Consider the following 19,875-nt stretch of genomic DNA (forward strand, 5'->3'; position numbering starts at 1 on the left):
CTTTTATGTTTTTTTTATTTTTTTCACATTTTTTTAAACTTTTTTTTTTTAACTTTTGCCATGCTTCAATAGCCTCCATGGGAGGCTAGAAGCAGGCACAACTCGATCGGCTCTGCTACATAGCAGCGATCTGCTGATCGCTGCTATGTAGCAGAAATGCAGGTGTGCTGTGAGCGCCGACCACAGGGTGGCGCTCACAGCCACCGGCGATCAGTAACCATAGAGGTCTCTGGGACCTCTATGGTTACAATATACAAGCATCGCCGACCCCCGATCATGTGACGGGGGTCGGCGATGACGTCATTTCCGGCCGCCCGGCCGGAAGCGGTAGTTAAATGCCGCTGTCTGCGTTTGACAGCGGCATTTAACTAGTTAATATGTGCGGGCAGATCGCGATTCTGCCCGCGCCTATTACGGGCACATGTCAGCTGTTCAAAACAGCTGACATGTCCCGGCTTTGATGCGGGCTCACCGCGGAGCCCTGCATCAAAGCAGGGGAGCCAGCATCGGACGGTATAGTACGTCCGATGCCGGTAAGGGGTTAAACCTTCAAACACTTCTACATACTGAATGTGACTGTGACTAATGGGGTATACACTCCTGTGCCATGTGATTGCAACTTGTCACTCACGTTGTTTCACCTACTCAGATTTCAGAATTGTGAATTGAAATAGCAAACCTTACAAAAAGCAAATTTGAGGTTCACTGTGATTAGCTACATGGACAAGTGTTATATTATATTCTGGTGTTGTCTATGGCACATAGAACACCCTGGGCCTTCAAATGATTCTGAAAAAGTGAATATTAGCCTCCTGTATCGTGTATATACAACATGACACTTCTAACATAAGATTAAAGGCGTTGTTCAAACCGGACAACTACACGGTGGGCCATGTGTATGGATACACCTAAATAAAATGGGAATGGTTGGTGATATCAACTTAATATTTGTGGTACATTAGTATATGGGAGGGGGGAAACTTTTCAAGATGGCTGGTGACCATGGTGGCCATTTTGAAGTCGGCCATTTTGGATCCAACTTTATTTGTTCCAATGGGAAAAGGGTCGTGTGACACATCAAACTTATTGAGAATTTCACAAGAAAAACAATGGTGTGCTTGGTTTTAAAGTATCTTTATTCTTTCATGAGTTATTTACAAGTTTCTCTTTGTTTACAGCCATTGACATGCCGCAGAGGTTAACACGTGAGGAGCGGATAGAAATTGTGTTGATGTCTGGTGAACGCAGTACCTGGGTCATTGCAGCAGATTTTCAATGCAAGACACCCTATGTAAGAAAACTGTCACCATGTTATTTAGGTGTATCCATATAAATGGCCCACCCAAAAAGGTTTGCTTCATCACTTAACATAATGTTCTGTGTAAACTGAGGGTCCTGTTCCAATTCTTGTTTTGCCCATTCTGCAAATTCAGCTGCAAATTTATACAGTGTTTAGTCAATTGTGTAAGTTCCCCCACTTAAAAAGATGAGAGATGCCTGTAATTGACATCATAGGTAGATCTCAACTATGAGAGTCAAAATGAGAAAACAAATCCAGAAAATCACCTTGTCTGATTTGGCAAGATTTATTTAGCAAATTATGGTGGAAAATAAGTATTTGGTCACCTAAAAACATGCAAGATTTCTGGCTCTCACAGACCTGTAACTTCTTCTTTAAGAGGCTCCTCTGTCCTCCACTCATTACCTATAGTAATGGCATCTCTTTGAACTTGTTGTCAGTATAGAAGACACATGTCCACAACCTCAAACAGTCACATTCCAAACTCCACCATGGTGAAGACCAAAGAGCTGTCAAAGGACACCAGAAACAAAATTGTGGCCCTGCACCAGGCGGGGAAGACTGAATCTGCAATAGGCAAGCAGCTTGGTGTGATGAAATCAACTGTGGGAGCAATAATAAGAAAATGGAAGACATACAAGACCACTGATCATCTCCCTCGATCTGGTGCTCCATGCAAGATTTCACCCCGTGGGGTCAAAATGATCACAAGAAGGGTGAGCAAAAATCCCAGAACCACACGGGGGAACCTAGTGAATGACCTGCATAGGGCTGGGACCACCGTAACAAAGGCTACCATCAGTAATAGACTACACCGCCAGGGACTCAGATCCTGCAGTGCCAAACGTTTCCCCCTTCTTAAGAAAGTACATGTCCGGGCCCGTCTGAAGTTTACTAGAGAGCATTTGGATTATCCAGAAGAGTATTGAAACAATGTCATATGGTCTGATTAAACCAAAGTAGAACAGTTTGGTAGTGACAGGCCCAAAACATCACTGCTCTAGAGGAGATCTGCATGGAGGAATGGGCCAACATACCACCAACAGAGTGTGCCAACCTTGTGAAGACTTACAGAAAACGTTTCACCTCTGTCATTGCCAACAAAGGATATATAATAAAATATTGATTCTTGGTTGAGGAATGAACGGATTCGTGAAATATTTTTGAGTTGAAGTCGGCAGGAAGTGGAAAGGGCTTGGATATGTGGTTTGAAGGAGAGATCAGCGTCAAGGATTACCCCATGGCAGCGAGCTTGTGGGACTGGGGAGAGTGGGCAGCCATTTACTGTAATGAATAGGTTCATTGGGGGGGGGCGCGTGAGGTGGGGGAAAGATGATGAATTCTGTTTTGTCCATGTTAAGTAGTAGTGTGATTTTAAATGGAAGTCTCCGCTGGGCCAAAGCTCCTATTCAGCACATGGTGCTCACTGAGCTCTGTGTGTCTGCAGGAGAGTAGACAGCGGTGACAAACGCTCCTGTCTGTCAGGGGAAACTCAGCGCAGCAGTGTGAGCACAGCTGGTTAGTACTCACAATACACAGCTAGGCTCTGATGATGGCGGGGCGGGACATATGGCTCACCGCCCAGGACAGTAGGACTGAGACCCAAATGTAGGACTGTTGCTCTGCATCCAGGTCAGTTGGGACCTATGAATGTGACTGTCTCCATACAACCCTGGAATTAAACCTATTGTATCATTTTGGAATGAATATTGTGACCTATGTCCTCTCATCTAACATCATTGCCTGACCTCACAAATGCTCTTCTGGGGGAATGGGCAAAAATTCTCACTCCCAAGTCTTCTCAGAACACAGCGGCTGTTAGAGATGCAATGGGGACCCACTTCATTTTAATGCCCCTGGATTTAGTATGTAGGTGTAATGTGTACATATCCCAATCTTTTTGTCCTTATAGTGTCCTGTGAGTAGCTGTTGGGCTACAGCTATTCCTATCAGCCCTCATATATTGCACATCCATTAGGAAATTTACATGTGCTTTCAATAGGCAGCCTGGGGAACTCTTCTAGCAATGGAACACTTATTTGGTCCAAAGTCCAAAATACTAGATGAACAATAACAAAAGCTGCAGGGGTTATTTCAATATTGTGATCCTGGAGATCCACGTTAAGCATTGCACTATATGATAATACAGCTTTATACCATACTGTTAGCATTGCACTTCTCTGCCTGGAAGATGAGCTGATATAATCTTGTATGATCTCTTAATTTGTCCACTATAAAAACAAAGATCTATTGTGAGACAATTCTTAATAGTGTGTAAAGATTTTACTTTTTAAAGGGAACCTCTCACAACTCAGTTGTTGGGTGTCCGGGGACCAGGGGCTCCTTCCCTGTTCTTAACACTAGAGGTGCCCTAGCTCACCCTGTTCCCCGGGTTACTTCCGATGATGAAGATGCCGGGGCCACGTAACTTGCCTTAGCTCCTGAATATGCCCTCAGTCTGTGCCCTTCCCCCACAAAGGGAAGAGGGGAGTAGTAGTGTACTGAGTGTACCGTAATACACCAACCAGACTAACAAGGTAATACGAACCAGGGTAACGAAAAATACCAAACATACAAATATACACACATAAACAACAGAGATAAACACCATAGCGTTGAGGATGGGTTAAACCAAAGTAGGAGAAGAAAGGAAATTATCACACATTCAAAACCTAGCAACAGTCACAGATAAATCTACCGAACACCTTTCTCCAATAACCACCAGCAACTTCCTCCCACCATGGAGCATAAGTTAACTCTGACAATGAGTGCTAGCCAGGGCCCAGATTACATAGGAGATGGTAGTGGCTAACAGTGCACAGCTGAGAGCCTTAGCTCCAGGAGCTCTCAACAGAGCAAATTAATCCCTGCACTACCAAAATAAATTTACACCGTTTAATAAAAAGGTGACATGCTTCTAATCCATGCAGAGGTAGGAGAAATCAGACGTTGCAGTCTTCTGGCTCCTCTCTGTCACGGTAAACCTGCAACAGAACCTATCAGCACAATTTACACCAGGATCTCTTATTTTGTAGAGATCTGATGTGCCAGTCTTGATAAATTTAGAACCTCTACATCAATCAATCTGGCACTGGACCTATAAGAAGCTGCCCAAATGCATTGACATGCCCCAGTGCACTTTCAGTCTGATTTGCTCATAGCTTCTACTAAAAATTTTGCATGACTGACACATCGAATCTCTAAGAAAAAATTATCTTTTTTTTACTTCCATATGTAAAAATGTGCTGATAAATTCCCTTTAAGTAAATTTCCCTTTAAGTAAAGGGAATTTTAATATTTTCAGCACTTTACAAAAAAATGAAAATATATTCCTGTTTACTTTAATCCATTAGATATTGTCCTAATAATAATAATAGTAATAATGTTAATTATATTACCATGGCAGCCTCCATGGCTTGTCATGTCTCTCCACTTAATTGCTCTGAGATCACCTTCCCATTGCCCGTCTGGCATTGATCCCGGTACATCTATGGTTCAAAACATTGAATGAGATTATCATTTTACAGAAGATTTTCAAAATAATTCACAGGTATGATTAATATATTATAGTAGGTAAAATGTTACAATGTATTATACAGTATCTACAGGTTAAGATGAACACATAAATGTTTCTGCTTCAGTGTAACTTTAGTTTCTAGTCCTTCCTTATGGTTTAGGTACAGTTGAAACCAGAAGTTTAAATACACTATATAAAAAGACACATATGCATGTTTTTCTCAATAATTATTATTATTTGCCAAATGCCAGAATAATGAGAGATAATGTTTTAAGGCATTTTTATTACTTACTGCAAAGACATAAATGGCTCTGGAAACTCTTTATCTGCCTCTGTCTGCAGATATTTATAAATCACTAGATGGTAGCTCGATTCTAACGCATTGGGTATTCTAGAATATGCATGTCCATGAAGTATATTACCCAGCTACGTAGTATATTGCCCAGTTACGTAGTATATTGCCCAGTGATGTAGTACATTGCCCAGTGTCGTAGTATACAGCACAGAGCCACGTAGTATATTGCCCAGCCACGTATGTCACAGGTTAAAAACTTAAAATAAACATACACTCACCTTCTGATCCGAGGGCCCCTTGTAGTTCTGTTGCCTGTGCGTGGTGCAAGCGGCAGCTTGCAGTCCCAGGGTGTGATGATGTCGCGGTCACATGACCGTGATGTCATGGCAGGTCCTTCTCGCGCAGGCGCACAGGACCTGTGATGACGTCGCGGTCACATGACCGTGACGTCATGGCAGGTCCTAGTCGCATACCATCCTTAGCACCGAAACCTGCCGCTTGCATGGAGCGGTTACCGGAGCGTCGCGAAAGGTGAGTATATAATGATTTTTTAGTTTTAAAAAAAAAAAAATATTTAGAATTGAGAGTCCTCAGTGGTTGATACCTTTTAATGGCTAACTGAAAAGATGGTAACAAATTGCAAGCTTTCGAGACTACACAGGTCTCTTCATCAGGCAAAGACTAAAACAAATTCTGAAGAATCACATATTTATGCACAACATAGCACAGAGAAAAAAAAAGGGGGGGGAAAACCATGGATAAGACAGGTGACATGAAGCAGAATTACCATGAGTGATAAATAGTTATGTCCATAAATATTGGTCCAGCTCTTAGATAAGGAATGTTTTATTGTCCTCTGATTAGGGTCTCTGTTGTGATGACCCCTCATAGTCTGAGGGGCAAGTTCCTTAGTTGATGTAAAAAGACATAAATCCGTGCGACAAATTCATTCCTGCATTAAGACTGTCAAAGGTCGTCATCAGTTTATATTCCCAGACTTCTGTTGCTCTGAGATTTGAAGCTACCTTTTAACACAAGTAATTTCATGTCCATAATGTTATGATTTGGGAGACAAAAATTTATTGCCACAGGTAGATCCATTCTTTTTTCTCTTATTGTATGGCGATGAGAGTTCATCCTTGTTCTCAGTTTCTGCCCTGTCTCCCCCACATACAGACCCCCAGTTGGACATTTAGTACAAATAATTAAGTACACCACATTAGAAGTGACGCAGTTGAAAGTACCTGGTATCTTGTAGTCCTGATGTGAATTGAGAAACTTTATCTTGTCCGTGGTCATTATAAATGGACAGGTTTTACATTTTTTCTTATTGCAAGGAAAGGTACCTGCAGCTGTTGGAGAGGACAGGGAGCTCTTGACAATGATGCTTCTTAGATTTGGGGGCTGCCTAAAACACAGTAGTGGGGGGTCTGGAAAATGGATTGTAAGCGGGCATCTTTTTGTAGTAAAGGTTGTAATTTCCGTGCAGCTCCCCTTAGCACCTCCAGGCAGCCTTTCTGGCGACTAATTACCCTAGATGCAGTACCTAATCTGACCTGAGGGTAAGGGGGCGCCAGAGAGCTGCAAGTTCAAGCGGAACTGTAAAGTGGGATATACATTAATCCCTGCAGTTCGTGGTATATTGAAGAGCAGTGGGATAATTAAAATAAGCCCCTGCTGTAAACTAAGAGGTCCATAGATTTGTGTGTGTTTTTTTCATCACATTGCAGCAGTGGAGGGATAACTAAGATATGCCCCCCTGCACCTATGATAGCCGTTGGTTGGCCTAAAGTCACCCCGATCCATGAAGTGGGGGTGATGGTCACGGTGTGAATCGTGAATCATTTGTTTTTCTATCTACTGGCTAACACGGTACCAAGATATTTATTTTTTTTATTATTTTTAACATTAGATCTTTTTACTATTGACGCTGCATAGGCAGCATCAATAGTAAAAGCTTGGTCACACAGGGTTAATAGCGGCGGTAACGGAGTGAGTTACCCGCGGCATAACACGGTCCATTACCGCTGGCATTAATCCTGTGTGAGCGGTGACTGCGGGCGCCGGGCACTCACTGCAGGGGAGTAGGGAGGGACTAATCGGATTGTGGCTGTCGCTGATTGGTCGCGGCAGCCATGACAGGCAGCTGGCGAGACCAATCAGCGACTTGGATTCCATGACAGACATTTTACTTTTTTTGAAATTGGGGTTGTAGGCTTTTTTTACACAGTAATTTTGCCAGGATCACATTTTTCTACATACAGTACATTACTGTTACTACATAGTAACATAGTAACATAGTTAGTAAGGCTGAAAAAAGACATTTGTCCATCTAGTTCAGCCTATATTCCATCATAATAAATCCCCAGATCTACGTCCTTCTACAGAACCTAATAATTGTATGTTACAATATTGTTCTGCTCCAGGAAGACATCCAGGCCTCTCTTGAACCCCTCGACTGAGTTCGCCATCACCACCTCCTCAGGCAAGCAATTCAAGATTCTCACTGCCCTAACAGTAAAGAATCCTCTTCTATGTTGGTGGAAAAACCTTCTCTCCTCCAGACGCAAAGAATGCCCCCTTGTGCCCGTCACCTTCCTTGGTATAACAGATCCTCAGCTAGATATTTGTATTGTCCCCTTATATACTTATTCATGGTTATTAGATCGCCCTCAGTCGTCTTTTTTATAGACTAAATAATCCTAATTTCGCTAATCTATCTGGGTATTGTAGTTCTCCCATCCCATTTATTAATTTTGTTGCCCTCCTTTGTACTCTCTCTAGTTCCATTATATACTTCCTGAGCACCGGTGCCCAAAACTGGACACAGTACCCCATGTGCGGTCTAACTAGGGATTTGTACAGAGGCAGTATAATGCTCTCATCATGTGTATCCAGACCTCTTTTAATGCACCCCATGAACCTGTTTGCCTTTGCAGCTGCTGCCTGGCACTGGCTGCTCCAGGTAAGTTTATCATTAACTAGGATCCCCAAGTCCTTCTCCCTGTCAGATTTACCCAGTGGTTTTCCATTCAGTGTGTAATGGTGATATTGATTCCTTCTTCCCATGTGTATAACCTTACATTTATCATTGTTAAACCTCATCTGCCACCTTTCAGCCCAAGTTTCCAATTTATCCAGATCCATCTGTAGCAGAATACTATCTTCTCTTGTATTAACTGCTTTACATAGTTTTGTATCATCTGCAAATATCGATATTTTACTGTGTAAACCTTCTACCAGATCATTAATGAATATGTTGAAGAGAACAGGTCCCAATACCGACCCCTGCGGTACCCCACTGTACATACTGTACATTACTGTTTTATGTTACCTTGTTTGACTTCTAATCTTAAGGGTTTCAATAAAATGGAACATTTCATAGATTTCCATTGGATTTTCAATATTGTTTGTCATTTAAACATTCTAAAAGGAATTTTAAAACTAATAATAACACTTTTCATAAATGGTATTTGGTGGTGATTTGAAGTGTTATACAAATGTAATTTTCTCCGAGTTTGTTGCATTGAGGATATAAAACAGTAAGACAGTAAAGTGCTTGATCAAGAAGTGAGAATAAAAGTAATGGTCATGAGAACAGTATGATGTGTATTTCCCCAAAAGTCACCAGATATCGCAATACAAGCTGCATATAATATTAAATAGATCTCTTAGCTCTAATAAGGACACTATATTTAATAAATTCCTTCTCCGAATGGTTCCTTTAAGATTTGCTTGGCTGTGCTGCTGAGATCTCACAGCCAGGGCCGGACTGGCCATTTGGCAATTCTGGCAAATGCCAGAAGGGCCTGTCTGGTCATGGGCTGCCTTGTGTGCTATGCTGTTAACAGAATCAATGTTCTCAAGACACCCATAGTGTTAACAGTTGTGACGGAGCACAAAGCCGGTTACTCCGTCACTTAACTCAGCATGCCGTCGGTATCATTAGAAATATTGGTCTTGTAGTAAATCTTCCTTTCCTCCATCCAGGGTAATATTAGTAATATATCCCATCTGGTTATTGGGGACGGGGACAACATGGGCCTGTGTGATTTCAAATGCCAGGGCTGAATTTCATCCCCAGTCCGTACCTGCTCACAGCCCTCAGTACAAGCTGCAACTGTAGGTCAAGCTGAACAGGTGGAGATTGTCGACACTTGAGCTCTTCAGATGCTCCATTTTATTGGTGGACTCATAAAATTATCATTCTGAAATAAAGATCATAGAACATTTCTGATGTGGATTTTGACTCATCAGTTCTAAGTGATCTATTTTATAGCAAAAACATTTAATATTGCTAAATCTGGTGACCAGTCAATTTTAAACAGTAAGATCAATTATATTAGGTTACTTTTAGGTCCTACGAGTTGCTCAGAGCTATCTATGTATGGTAATCGTATATATACAGAAAGTAGGCCACTTGAGATCCACTACACCTTCCATGGATGCAACTGATATTTGCTTTGCAGAGAACTGAAAGACGTATATAATATGTCATTATGAATAGCTTTCTCTCTTTATTTCACACTGTTATATCAGATGTTATTGTTTCTTTTTATGCAATTTAGTGTGTCAACCTCTTCGCTTCTCACTTATTGAGTTACATCATTGTCAGCGTTGAACAAACAGTTACTATTACCTTCAATTTAGTCTTTTTATATTTCATTTTTTTTTTTTTTGTGATTTTTCTATAAAGTTGCCTATTAAAGAGGTTGGCCGCTAGTTTACATGTCACTTTCATGTGAACTAATTTCCATAGTTAAGCATTTCACTAAATACCTTATAGAATGTAAGTCTGCAAGGACAGGGTCCTCTCCCCTCTGTACCAGTCTGTCATTGTAAATTTGTTTACTGTAAACGATATCTATAACTCTGTACGTAACCCCTTTCTCAAGTAAAGCATCATGGAATTAATGGTGCTATATTAATAAATAATAATAATAATAAATACCTTGCTTTGCCAAATCCTGCTGTAACCTGACCTGCTGTTCTGGTCACACGATCTCTGGATCAGAATCTCCTGATTTCTGTGATATCAAGTCAGATTCTACCTCAGTTCTCAGGCTCTGGAAACTGGTGGGCTGGGCTTGCAGTGTGGGTGGGCAGGGCCGTATCCAGGAGAGCTCACTCAGTTTCTGTGAATGCTGCCAGCTCTTCCTTTCTTTTGTATATACACACACTGCTGTATACCCTGAGTAATGTATATACACCCTGATGTATTTTTTTTATAATATAATTATATTCAGATGTCTCCCCATACTTTCATTGATTCATCCATCCCATCATCGATGACAGTGAGAGGTAGTAGGGGATTATCTTTATTGCCAGGGTTGGTGTTCTGGTGGTTCTCTGTGACAGCGTGGGAAACACTAGCTCTGACCAGCAGTAACCTTGGTGAAGTCACCACCAATCACAGCCACTGAAGTCACACACCCATCAGAGAGGACTGCGTGTGAACCAGCAATTGTGACCGGCGGTGAAAAGGATATCCGTGGTCAGGCGCCACGCTGATGAATACTACTGTCATCAGCGTCACCTGCTCTGGCTGAGAGCAGCGAGAGCATGCGATGCTGATGAGAGTATTCATCAGCTGGCGTCTGTGGATAGCAACAGTTTTACTGCTGCCCATAGGCGCAGGAGACAAAGAAGATGCTTGTGGAATCGGGATTACTTTGTGTGACCATTTGATTAATAAATAGGTGTACGAGGTGTGGGGGAGTCTTTATTCAAATACTTTTTTCCTGTGTGTGTGTTTATTTATTTTTACTATTGGGTTAGTGATGGGGGTGTCAAACTAACACCTCTCCATTACTAACCCACAAAACAATTACCCCAATTTCCACCGCATCAGGGCAATCAGGAAAATATGAGGCTAAGTGCCAGAATTGGCGCATCAAATATGATGCGCCAATTTTGGGTTGGCTGCAGGCTGATATCTGTAGGTTGGGAATGGCCTAATAACCATGGGCATTCCCAGCCTATTATTATAAGCCCGCAGATGTCTGGTTTACCTTAGCTGGTTATTAGAAATAAGGGGGCCCTGCAGTGTTTTTTTCATTCATCAATTTATTTATTACTAATAAATAAATTAAAATTACTGATGAAGGAAAAAATGATCTGCCCCCTCCCTATTTTTTTCAATAATCAGCAACAGTTGTGAGATGGTCTTATTATTCTGGGAAGGGCCAATATCTATGGATCCCAGCCTATTAATAACAGCTCACAACTGCCTGCATAGCTTTACTGGTTATTAAAAAGGTGCCCCCCAAAAAATGACGTGTTTCTCCACTATTTTTAATAACGAGCAAAGCCTAAGCAGACAGCTGCGAACTGATATTAATTGGCTGGAAAGGGGCCATGGATTTTGGCGCCCTCCATGATAGCTAATAACACCAGCCTTCTACCACCTCACAAATGGTGCAACCATTAGATGCGCAAATTCTGGAATTTAGCCTCGGATCTTCAGCTTGTCCTTGTGTGTTGGCGAGCATGTTAATGGTTTTGGGGTTGATGTCAGCTGTACTTGGAATGCCTGTAATGGGGCCAGAAGTGCAAACACTGGAAAAGCTTGTTGATTGGCTGTGCTGCAGCCTTTCAACAAGGTCTGGTCGAGTTGCCAAACCCGAACAGTAACACGGACTTCAGTGAGATCATGTCTTAAATGTCATTAAAAACTAATATGTTCAGATTGTCACTGTGTGGCCCATTAAAAAAAAAAAAACATAATTGGGTTCCTCGCATCATGTTCTCATACACTTATGCAGTTAATAGCCCTCTGTGTCTACACTGCTACACACTTAGGCAGTTAACTGGTTCATGCAGCTTTACATGAACACCTGAGCCTTACACTATGGCTGGTCGGACTAACTAAAGCAATTGTTACCATCCACCTCTCGTGTCTCCCCTTTTCCTCATAGTTTGTAAGTGGAGTGCCCGCGAACACAGGGCCATGAGTTCTCGGTACCGGGCCTCTCTGGTTCGGTTCTGAGGCTGTCACGGTGGCTAGACCCGGTCCACGACCCTGCTAAGGGGCGTCCAATAAAGGTGGTGCAGTTTGTCAGGGGTTCGTGACGCCACCTGTGGTGTTCGGTCAGGGTGACCGACGCTGCTGTGGGGTCCACTGGGGTGATGGAATGGCAGCTGGATGGTATACCTTCCCACAGGTGAAGTATGTCCCCAGGGCTTCCCAGTAAGGTGAATGGTGATGGTGTGAGGTGCAGTCAATATTGAGGACACAAGGTTGCAGTCTCTTTACCTCTTTACTGTAGACTTCAGGATCCTCAATCCAGAGCACGTTTAACAGGGCTATCTGAGACCGGCCGGTCCAATGGGCACTTCCAGAGTTTCCTTCGCAGATGGAAATCGTTGCCTACCACTAGCGCCTGTGTGTTGTAGTCCTACCCTGCTGAGCATTCGGAATAGTCCTCACAACTGCTGTTCTCGTTCGACATTCTCTACAGCTCTCTCTCTCTTTAGTTCCAGATGTTGCTAGTTTCTCGTCCCACAGATATGTTATGGCTAGGACGCACCCGTATGACGGGAAGGCCTGGAGGTCTTCCGGGACACTAGAGACGCCCCACTCCAACTGTTGCCCCCTATGTCTTCGTAGGAAATTTAAGGTAGACAGCAAACCTATGATTAACTGTCCTGTGGAGTTCGAAGTAAGGCTTAGAGTCAGTTACTCCCGCGGTGTTCCGGCCACCGGCTACGCGCCTCAGTAGGATGTTGCCTCGGTCTCACCGCACGACTCCTACTGGCTCTCCTTTGTGCTTGATCTCGTTTACACTGTTCCACAATATCCTTCCCTTCGTGTCTCTTTCTTAGGATACCGCCGCAAGGTAGTGCAGGCGCGGTTCCGTTATGGTCTGTTCTGTTCGCTAGGCACATGCCAGGTTCCCACGCCTGACAGGGACCCCCTGTGTCTTCTCCCTGCAACACCCCCTGCCACGGGATGTTGCCTGAATCCAACCCAGTCAGCTTCTGACTAACTTCCTCCCCAACCCCTAGTTTTACCAGTGTGAGGAGTGGCCCAATAAATAAAGCCTTTTGCTCCCCTAGTGGCCGGAGTGTGAAGTGTAAAGTGTTCTGGTGATACCTGGTCAGGAGAACTCCTTCAGTGCCATCAGACGTACCATCACTCCCCTTAGTGGCAGAGCGTCATACTGCAACAACCAGATCTCTGGGGCGCTGCATAAGCTTGCGAGCAGGGCCCTCATTCCTCTTGGTATCTATTTTGAACTGTGATTTCTGTTATGCTGTAATGTCTATTGTCTGTACAAGTCCCCACTATAATTTGTAAAGCGCTGTGGAATATGTTGGCGCTATATAAATAAAATTATTATTATTATTATTGTTATGTCCGGGTCCATGCGTGGACACAAGTTGTCTGGTACGAACCCCGAACTTTACTGTTCGGGTTCGGCCATCCCTAGTAATATCATTTAGGTCAAAATTATGAACCTTTTGTTACTGCACTTTATAGGTTTGTTGTAGTTTTTTAGGTGTTCCTAAGGACCTGGACCTGAGAGGATCTGGAACTAATTGAAGTCAATGCGTTAGCTGCATCCATCTGACAACGGCTTCAATTTGGTCCTCCCGCAGCAGTGGGGTACGGCGAGCTCCTACAAAGCTGCGCATAAAGGACTGTTCCCTGGTAAAACTGGGGGATGCTGAGTCACTGGTGCCCGCAGCAGGCACAGAATCCCCATGTCCTCTCCCTGCAGAAACTCCATGCCCACGACCACGTGCCTTACTCCCTGCCTTCTTCATCTTGGTGGACTGATAAAGATAGGCAGAAATGTACTAAGGGCTTAGTGTGCTTTTTCCTGAACAGCTGCTAACAGGAATAAGAAACACTAATTTTATAAAGTGTGGACTATACTTTAATATGAGCTAATGTGGCCTACACAACTGTAAAGTGGAGTGTTTGGTGAACTTTATTTCCTTTTTTTTTCACAAAAAGACACTGGATGTGCCCAAAGATGTAAAACCAATATTATCTTAAACTTTTTGTAGCTATTACAATGCAGGAAGGTAACCTACAATGCAATAGATGATGCTCCAAAAAATAGGCTAATACTAATCTGGCTGGGGCTGCAGGGCACAAGCCAGCAGAAAGGCCCCTCTATCTACTCCTATATAGTGTTTGCAAGCAATCTAGCTGGATTCGGATGGAACCACAAAAATAGGAGAAATCAGGAAAAATGAGCAGCACTAATGCAAAAAAGGACAATGTATGAGGCAGTGATGCACGCTGAGCGGACTACAACCGGAAGTGGCTGCAGAACACACTACAGCGTGAGCTGCACTCACACACAGAGACCTCGGAGACAGCCGTCAACAGTGCAGAGAACTGTGCACTAGCGCTGCAAGGCTGCAGAAAGGCTCCTTTATCTACTCCTATATAGTGTTTGCAAGCAATGTAGCTGGATACGGATGGAACCACACTAATAGGAGAAATCAGGAAAAGTGAGCAGCACTAATGCAAAAAAGGACAATGTATGAGGCAATGACGCACGCTGAGCGGACTACAACCGGAGGTGGCTGCAGAACACACTACAGCGTGAGCTGCACTCACACACAGAGACCTCGCAGACAGCCGTGAACGGCGCTGCAAGGCAAAGAAAATTTCTCACACAGCGGTTGCTAAAGTAGCCTGGGTAAAGCACAATAAAGCAAATCGCTAGCTCAAACTGTCCCTCAGAGTCAGAACAGCAGCATCCTGTCCCTAAGTAAATTCACAGCAGAGTGAACCCAAAATGGTGGCGGCGGCTTTTATAGGGCATCATGACATCATTTCAGCAGCCAATCACAGCTATGCTATTAGTTAACATGCCTAAAATGCCTAACAGGATGTGCCCACACTTCTTAGGATCCTCATTGGCTGAATAAAATGAAACTGGCTCATTGCATTATGGTAACTTCTGATTCCGGTATTCGATATTCTAAAAGTATCGGAACTCAGTATCGGAACTCCGATACAGCAAATATCGGTCGATAACCGATATTTCAGTATCGGAATGCTCAACACTAGTAGCCATATTACATTAAATTAATTGGTATCACCAGAAGTTAGTAATGACCATGTTTTCGTATTGTCCAGTGTAAAGCTTTTTTTAACAAGTTTCGTCACAATCTATTCAATATAAATGATTGCGTTTGTTTTTTATTGAACCCTGCAACAAAACGTGGTATTTTTATTTGTTTATTTTTAAATAAATCTTTTCCAGTTTGTCCATGCCTTCATGAGCAGCACCCATGTAGATTGGCTGTTTATGGTTAGCCTTCATAGAGGCCAGGAAAGTAATAACAGGCTCTGCTGCCAAATCCGCTTTCATTCCATAAATTACGGGCCTAATTTCATAACTTCCAGGCCTAAAAATAGGGCTTATCAACTACCCTTAGCAAACTCTACCTCATCTATTTTTACCTAGATGAGATGTTTAATTCCTGGAGCATAATATGCATTTGAGAGGAATCTTGGAAAAATACAGTGTGTCCGTAAAGTCATGGTGCACTTTTGACCAGTCACAGGATCTATTTATAGTTTACATTTTGGCACCCTTTCTCTAGCCCAATCATCTCAGACCTGTTCATGAGGAGAGATAACAAGAACTGATCAAACAACACAAGCTCATTTAAGCTGTTGCTGAACCCCCAGTCAGATTAACACCTGATAAACTGAACTCTGATTAATACACTGCCAGGTCTGTGACATCATGAAACCACAAGATTATGCCAGCTGTGTGGTTTTCCATGCCGGTTCAGAAGTGGATGGCACAGAGGAAAGTTCAGTGTGTTCTGTGGCTCGCTAAATTCAAATCTGTGACCAAAGTGCTACGTGAATATCGGCGCGTTTATAACGAAGTGCTACCACATAGGAATTGGGATAAGCAGTTGATAGAAACCTGCAGTTTGGTGGAGAAACACCATAATAGGCCCATTTTTGGGGGGGAGAGCGGTCTGTGATGGCAAACACGTATCATGACATGTTGGAATTGTATGCAGTGCCACAATTTCCAGAAGGTGCCATCTTTCAACAGGATGGCGCTTCTCCACACTACACCACCATTGTTTGTGAGTTTCTGGATAGAACATTCCCCCAGTGGCGGATAGGCAGGGGTTCTGTGAAGCCATGGCCACCACAATCCCCGGATCTGACACCCTTAGACTTTTACTTTTGGGGTTATGTGAAGCAACATGTTTACATTGAACGTATCAACGACATTAATCACTTAAAACAGAGAATCACAGACGTTATTCACTCTGTTACACCAGACGTCTTCGCCCATATGTGGAAAGATCTTCACTATTGTTTGGAAGTGTGTAGGGCAACAAATGGAGCCCACATCGAACTGCACTGAATAGTTATGAAACTGAGAGAGTTTTTCTTTGAATTGGAGCAGATTTCACATTCTATTGTTTTTTGTTGCTTTCCAGTGACAGGTCCAAAGTGCACCATGACTTTATGGACACACTGTATAGTTATTTCCAACCACTTATCCTGTCACTATCTCACATACTATCGTTTTTATCCATCAAGAAGCATGTACTGGACAGAGGGTCTCCATTTCCATGCAGTGTGCCTGACCTTTTCTCAACTGAAAATTATTAATTTTGTAAACTAAGAAATTATCTTGTGTCTCCAAAGCTTAAAGGATTGCAAAACATTCACATTCGACAATACTACAGAATTTTTCTGTGGTTATAGGCTTCCTGCTCAGATATGCCAAAAGGTGTTCTTCTCCCCAACTTCCTGTAAAATTACTGCACCCAGTCCCACATCAGAGGCATCAGTCTGGACCACAAATGGTTTCCTGACATCAGGTGTAAGAATGAGGGGTTGGTTACAGAGAATATACTTCCATTTTTTAAATGACCCCTTAACTTTTGCATGCCATTTGTCCATAACTGATTTATTTCCCTTGGTAAGGTCTCAAAAAGAGCACAATTTGACTGTAGCAACTTGTAATTCTTAAAACCTCTCAATTTTTTTTTTATGCAAAATTTTGAAAAACTTCTTACTTTGTTCACCTGAGGTTTTATTACAGCTTTACCTATTTCATACTCCAGATAATGAGCTTCTAAAAGACCCAAAGTACACTGTTTAGGTGTTGCTGGTAATCCTAGTGCTCTGAGAAGATTTGCACTGTTCGGAAATGGCTTTTCAAAAATGTCAGGTGTTACCTCACATGTCCAAAATACAACTGGAGGCCAGCAGACCTCAGATATTGGGTGTCTAAGGGTATGTGCACACGTATTCTTGGCCACTGCGGATTTTTCCACAGCAGATTTGATAAATCTGCAGGGCAAAAACGCTGCGTTTTTGCTGCAGATTTACCGGGGATTTACTGCGTTTTTTCTGCAGTTTTTACTGCGGTTTTACAACTGCGGTTTTCCATAGGGGCAGCTGTAAAACCGCTGCGGAATCCACAGAAAGAAGTGACATGCTGCGGAATGTAAACCGTTGCATTTCCGCGTGTTTTTTTCCGCAGCATGTGCACAGCATTTTTGGTTTCCCATAGGTTTACATTGAACTGTAAACTCATGGGAAACTGCTGCGGACCCGCAGCTGCAGAAACGCTGCGGATCCACAGCAAAATCCACATCGTGTGCACATAGCCTTACACAGGCACTTTCTGTGTGTCTTTGCAGCGCCCCAGGGTCCTGGTCATTGCAGTAATGTCATTTTTTCACCAGGGGGAGTGATGTTACGTCTGATGGCAATAAAGGAGATCACCTTACCAGGTATCACAAACCACACAACACACTTCACACTCCAGGCCGCCAGGGGGAGCCATGCTTCTATCTATTAGGGCACTCCTCACAATTAGGTAAAACTGGTAGTCTGGACAGGAAGTTAGGCAGAAGCTGGCTGGAGAGGGAGAGAGCCAGACGCAGACTGAGTTCTGCAGAGGACGAGGGTCCATGGAGCTGCACCTGCCCGACGTGCGGCAGCATCCTAAGAAAGAGATATCAGAAGGGAATTGTCTTGTAGTGAGTGAGAAACAAAGTCATAGCACATGGAGAGGAAACCAGAGGGAGTTCTGCCCTGCAATAGGCTGCCTCCCTCTGAGGCGCAGAAGCTGGTAGCCAGAACACCGAGGGAGTAAGGATCTCTATGCTTTACTTCAGAGACTGGCAGGACAGTTAATTCTACATTGGCTGCCCGACCCTACACCCAGGAGGCACGGTGGCAACTTCTGGGGGCTGGGGCGTGATAGAGTCCCTGTAAAAAGCCTCAGGCCACCAGTCATACGGGTTTGTCCTATCTGTAAGTGGGACAGAGAGAAACATAACACCTACAACAGTTGTGAGGACCTTACCGAGACGCACAGCAGGAAGGGACTACAACACTCAGGCGCTAGAGGAAGGCTACTGATTTCCACCTGGATAAGGGGACTCTGGATTTGCCTTCAGACCGGCTGGACTCTGCCTACCCTGTGATCTGGTGCTCTGGACTGTGGATGCTGAAGCCTTCAGTAAAGGTAAAGAGACTGCAACCTTGTGTCCTCATTCTTCACTGCGCCTCACACCATCCACCATCTACACTACTGGGAAGCCCTAGGGATACACTTCACCTGTGGGAAGGTATACCATCTAGCTGCCATAACATCACCCCAGCGCACCCCTAAGCAGCTTCGGTCACCCTGACCGAATACCACAGGTGGCGTCACAAACATTATCCCTTTAAAGACTCTTCCTCCTTTATCTACGGATGTCCCGAGGGCCACGGACCAGGGCAGCCACCATGACATCCCCCTTGAGAACCGAAGGGCCCGGTATAGAGTTCCCTAGCCCTTGGGGGCGCTCCATCTTCATGTGGCCCCCAACTAAAAGTCATACTTGCCAACATCTACTACATTATCTGTATTCAGAGAGTTAATATCACTGCTTTATCTGTGTTACATGGGCTACAGGAGACATTTACTGCATTTGCAGAAAGTGGGATGTGCCTTTGCTTTTGGTTTTCATTGGTTTTTTTGTCAGTGAGGAAAGAGTATGCAAGTGGGTAAGATAAAAGGTCATGGTTTATCCTAAGGCTATGTGCACACTTTGCAGATTTCCTGCGGATCAGCAGCATTTTTTTCCGCGCAGAAACACTGCAGATCCGCAAGTGATTTACAGCACAATGTAAATCAATGGCAAAAAAAATGCTGTGCTGATGGTTAAGAAAATTCCACACGGAAAACGCTGCGGATTAAAAGAAGGAGCATGTCAATTCTTTGTGCGGATCTGCAGCGTTTCTGCACCCATTCCATAATAGAAATCTGCAGGGGTAAAAATTTATGAAATCCGCACAGAATCAGCAGTAAATCCGCAAAAAACGCACAAAATCCGCTTAAAAAACGTGCAGATTTTGAACTGCGTTTTCTGCCAAGAGATGCAGAATCTGCACAGAAAATCTCACAGGCAAATCCACAACGTGTGCACGTAGCCTTAGGCTATGTGCACATGTTGCGGTTTTTACTGCGGAACCGCAGCGATTTTGATGCTGCGGGTCCGCAGCAGTTTCCATTGCGTTTACAGTAAACATATAAACCAATGGGTAACCGCTGTGCACATGCTGCGGGAAAAAACGCGCAGAAACGCAGCGGTTTATAACCCGCAGCATGTCACTTCTTTGTTCAGAATTGCAGCGATTCTGCACACATAGAAATGCATTGATCCGCTTACTTCCCGCATGGGGCTGTGCCCACCATGCGGGAAGTAAGTGGATAATGTGCGGGTTATACCCGGGGTGGAGGAGAGGAGACTCTCCTC

General features: G+C 43.6%; 1 protein-coding gene across 2 annotated transcripts in view; it reads right to left on the reverse strand.

The window, feature by feature from the left end:
- LOC138642485 (N-acetyllactosaminide beta-1,6-N-acetylglucosaminyl-transferase-like) overlaps positions 1–19,875 on the reverse strand; it is a 145,635-nt gene that overhangs the window by 52,629 nt on the left and 73,131 nt on the right. For both annotated transcript variants that reach the window (XR_011314048.1, XM_069730669.1), the window contains exon 2: positions 4,699–4,788. Coding sequence is in view for 1 of the 2 variants with exons in the window: in XM_069730669.1 (XP_069586770.1) it covers positions 4,699–4,788 (90 nt within the window). In the remaining variant the exon portion in view is untranslated. The remainder of the gene's footprint in view (positions 1–4,698; positions 4,789–19,875) is intronic.

The sequence above is a fragment of the Ranitomeya imitator genome, chromosome 6, assembly GCF_032444005.1.
Source record: "Ranitomeya imitator isolate aRanImi1 chromosome 6, aRanImi1.pri, whole genome shotgun sequence".
In the NCBI taxonomy this organism is placed as follows: domain Eukaryota; kingdom Metazoa; phylum Chordata; class Amphibia; order Anura; family Dendrobatidae; genus Ranitomeya; species Ranitomeya imitator.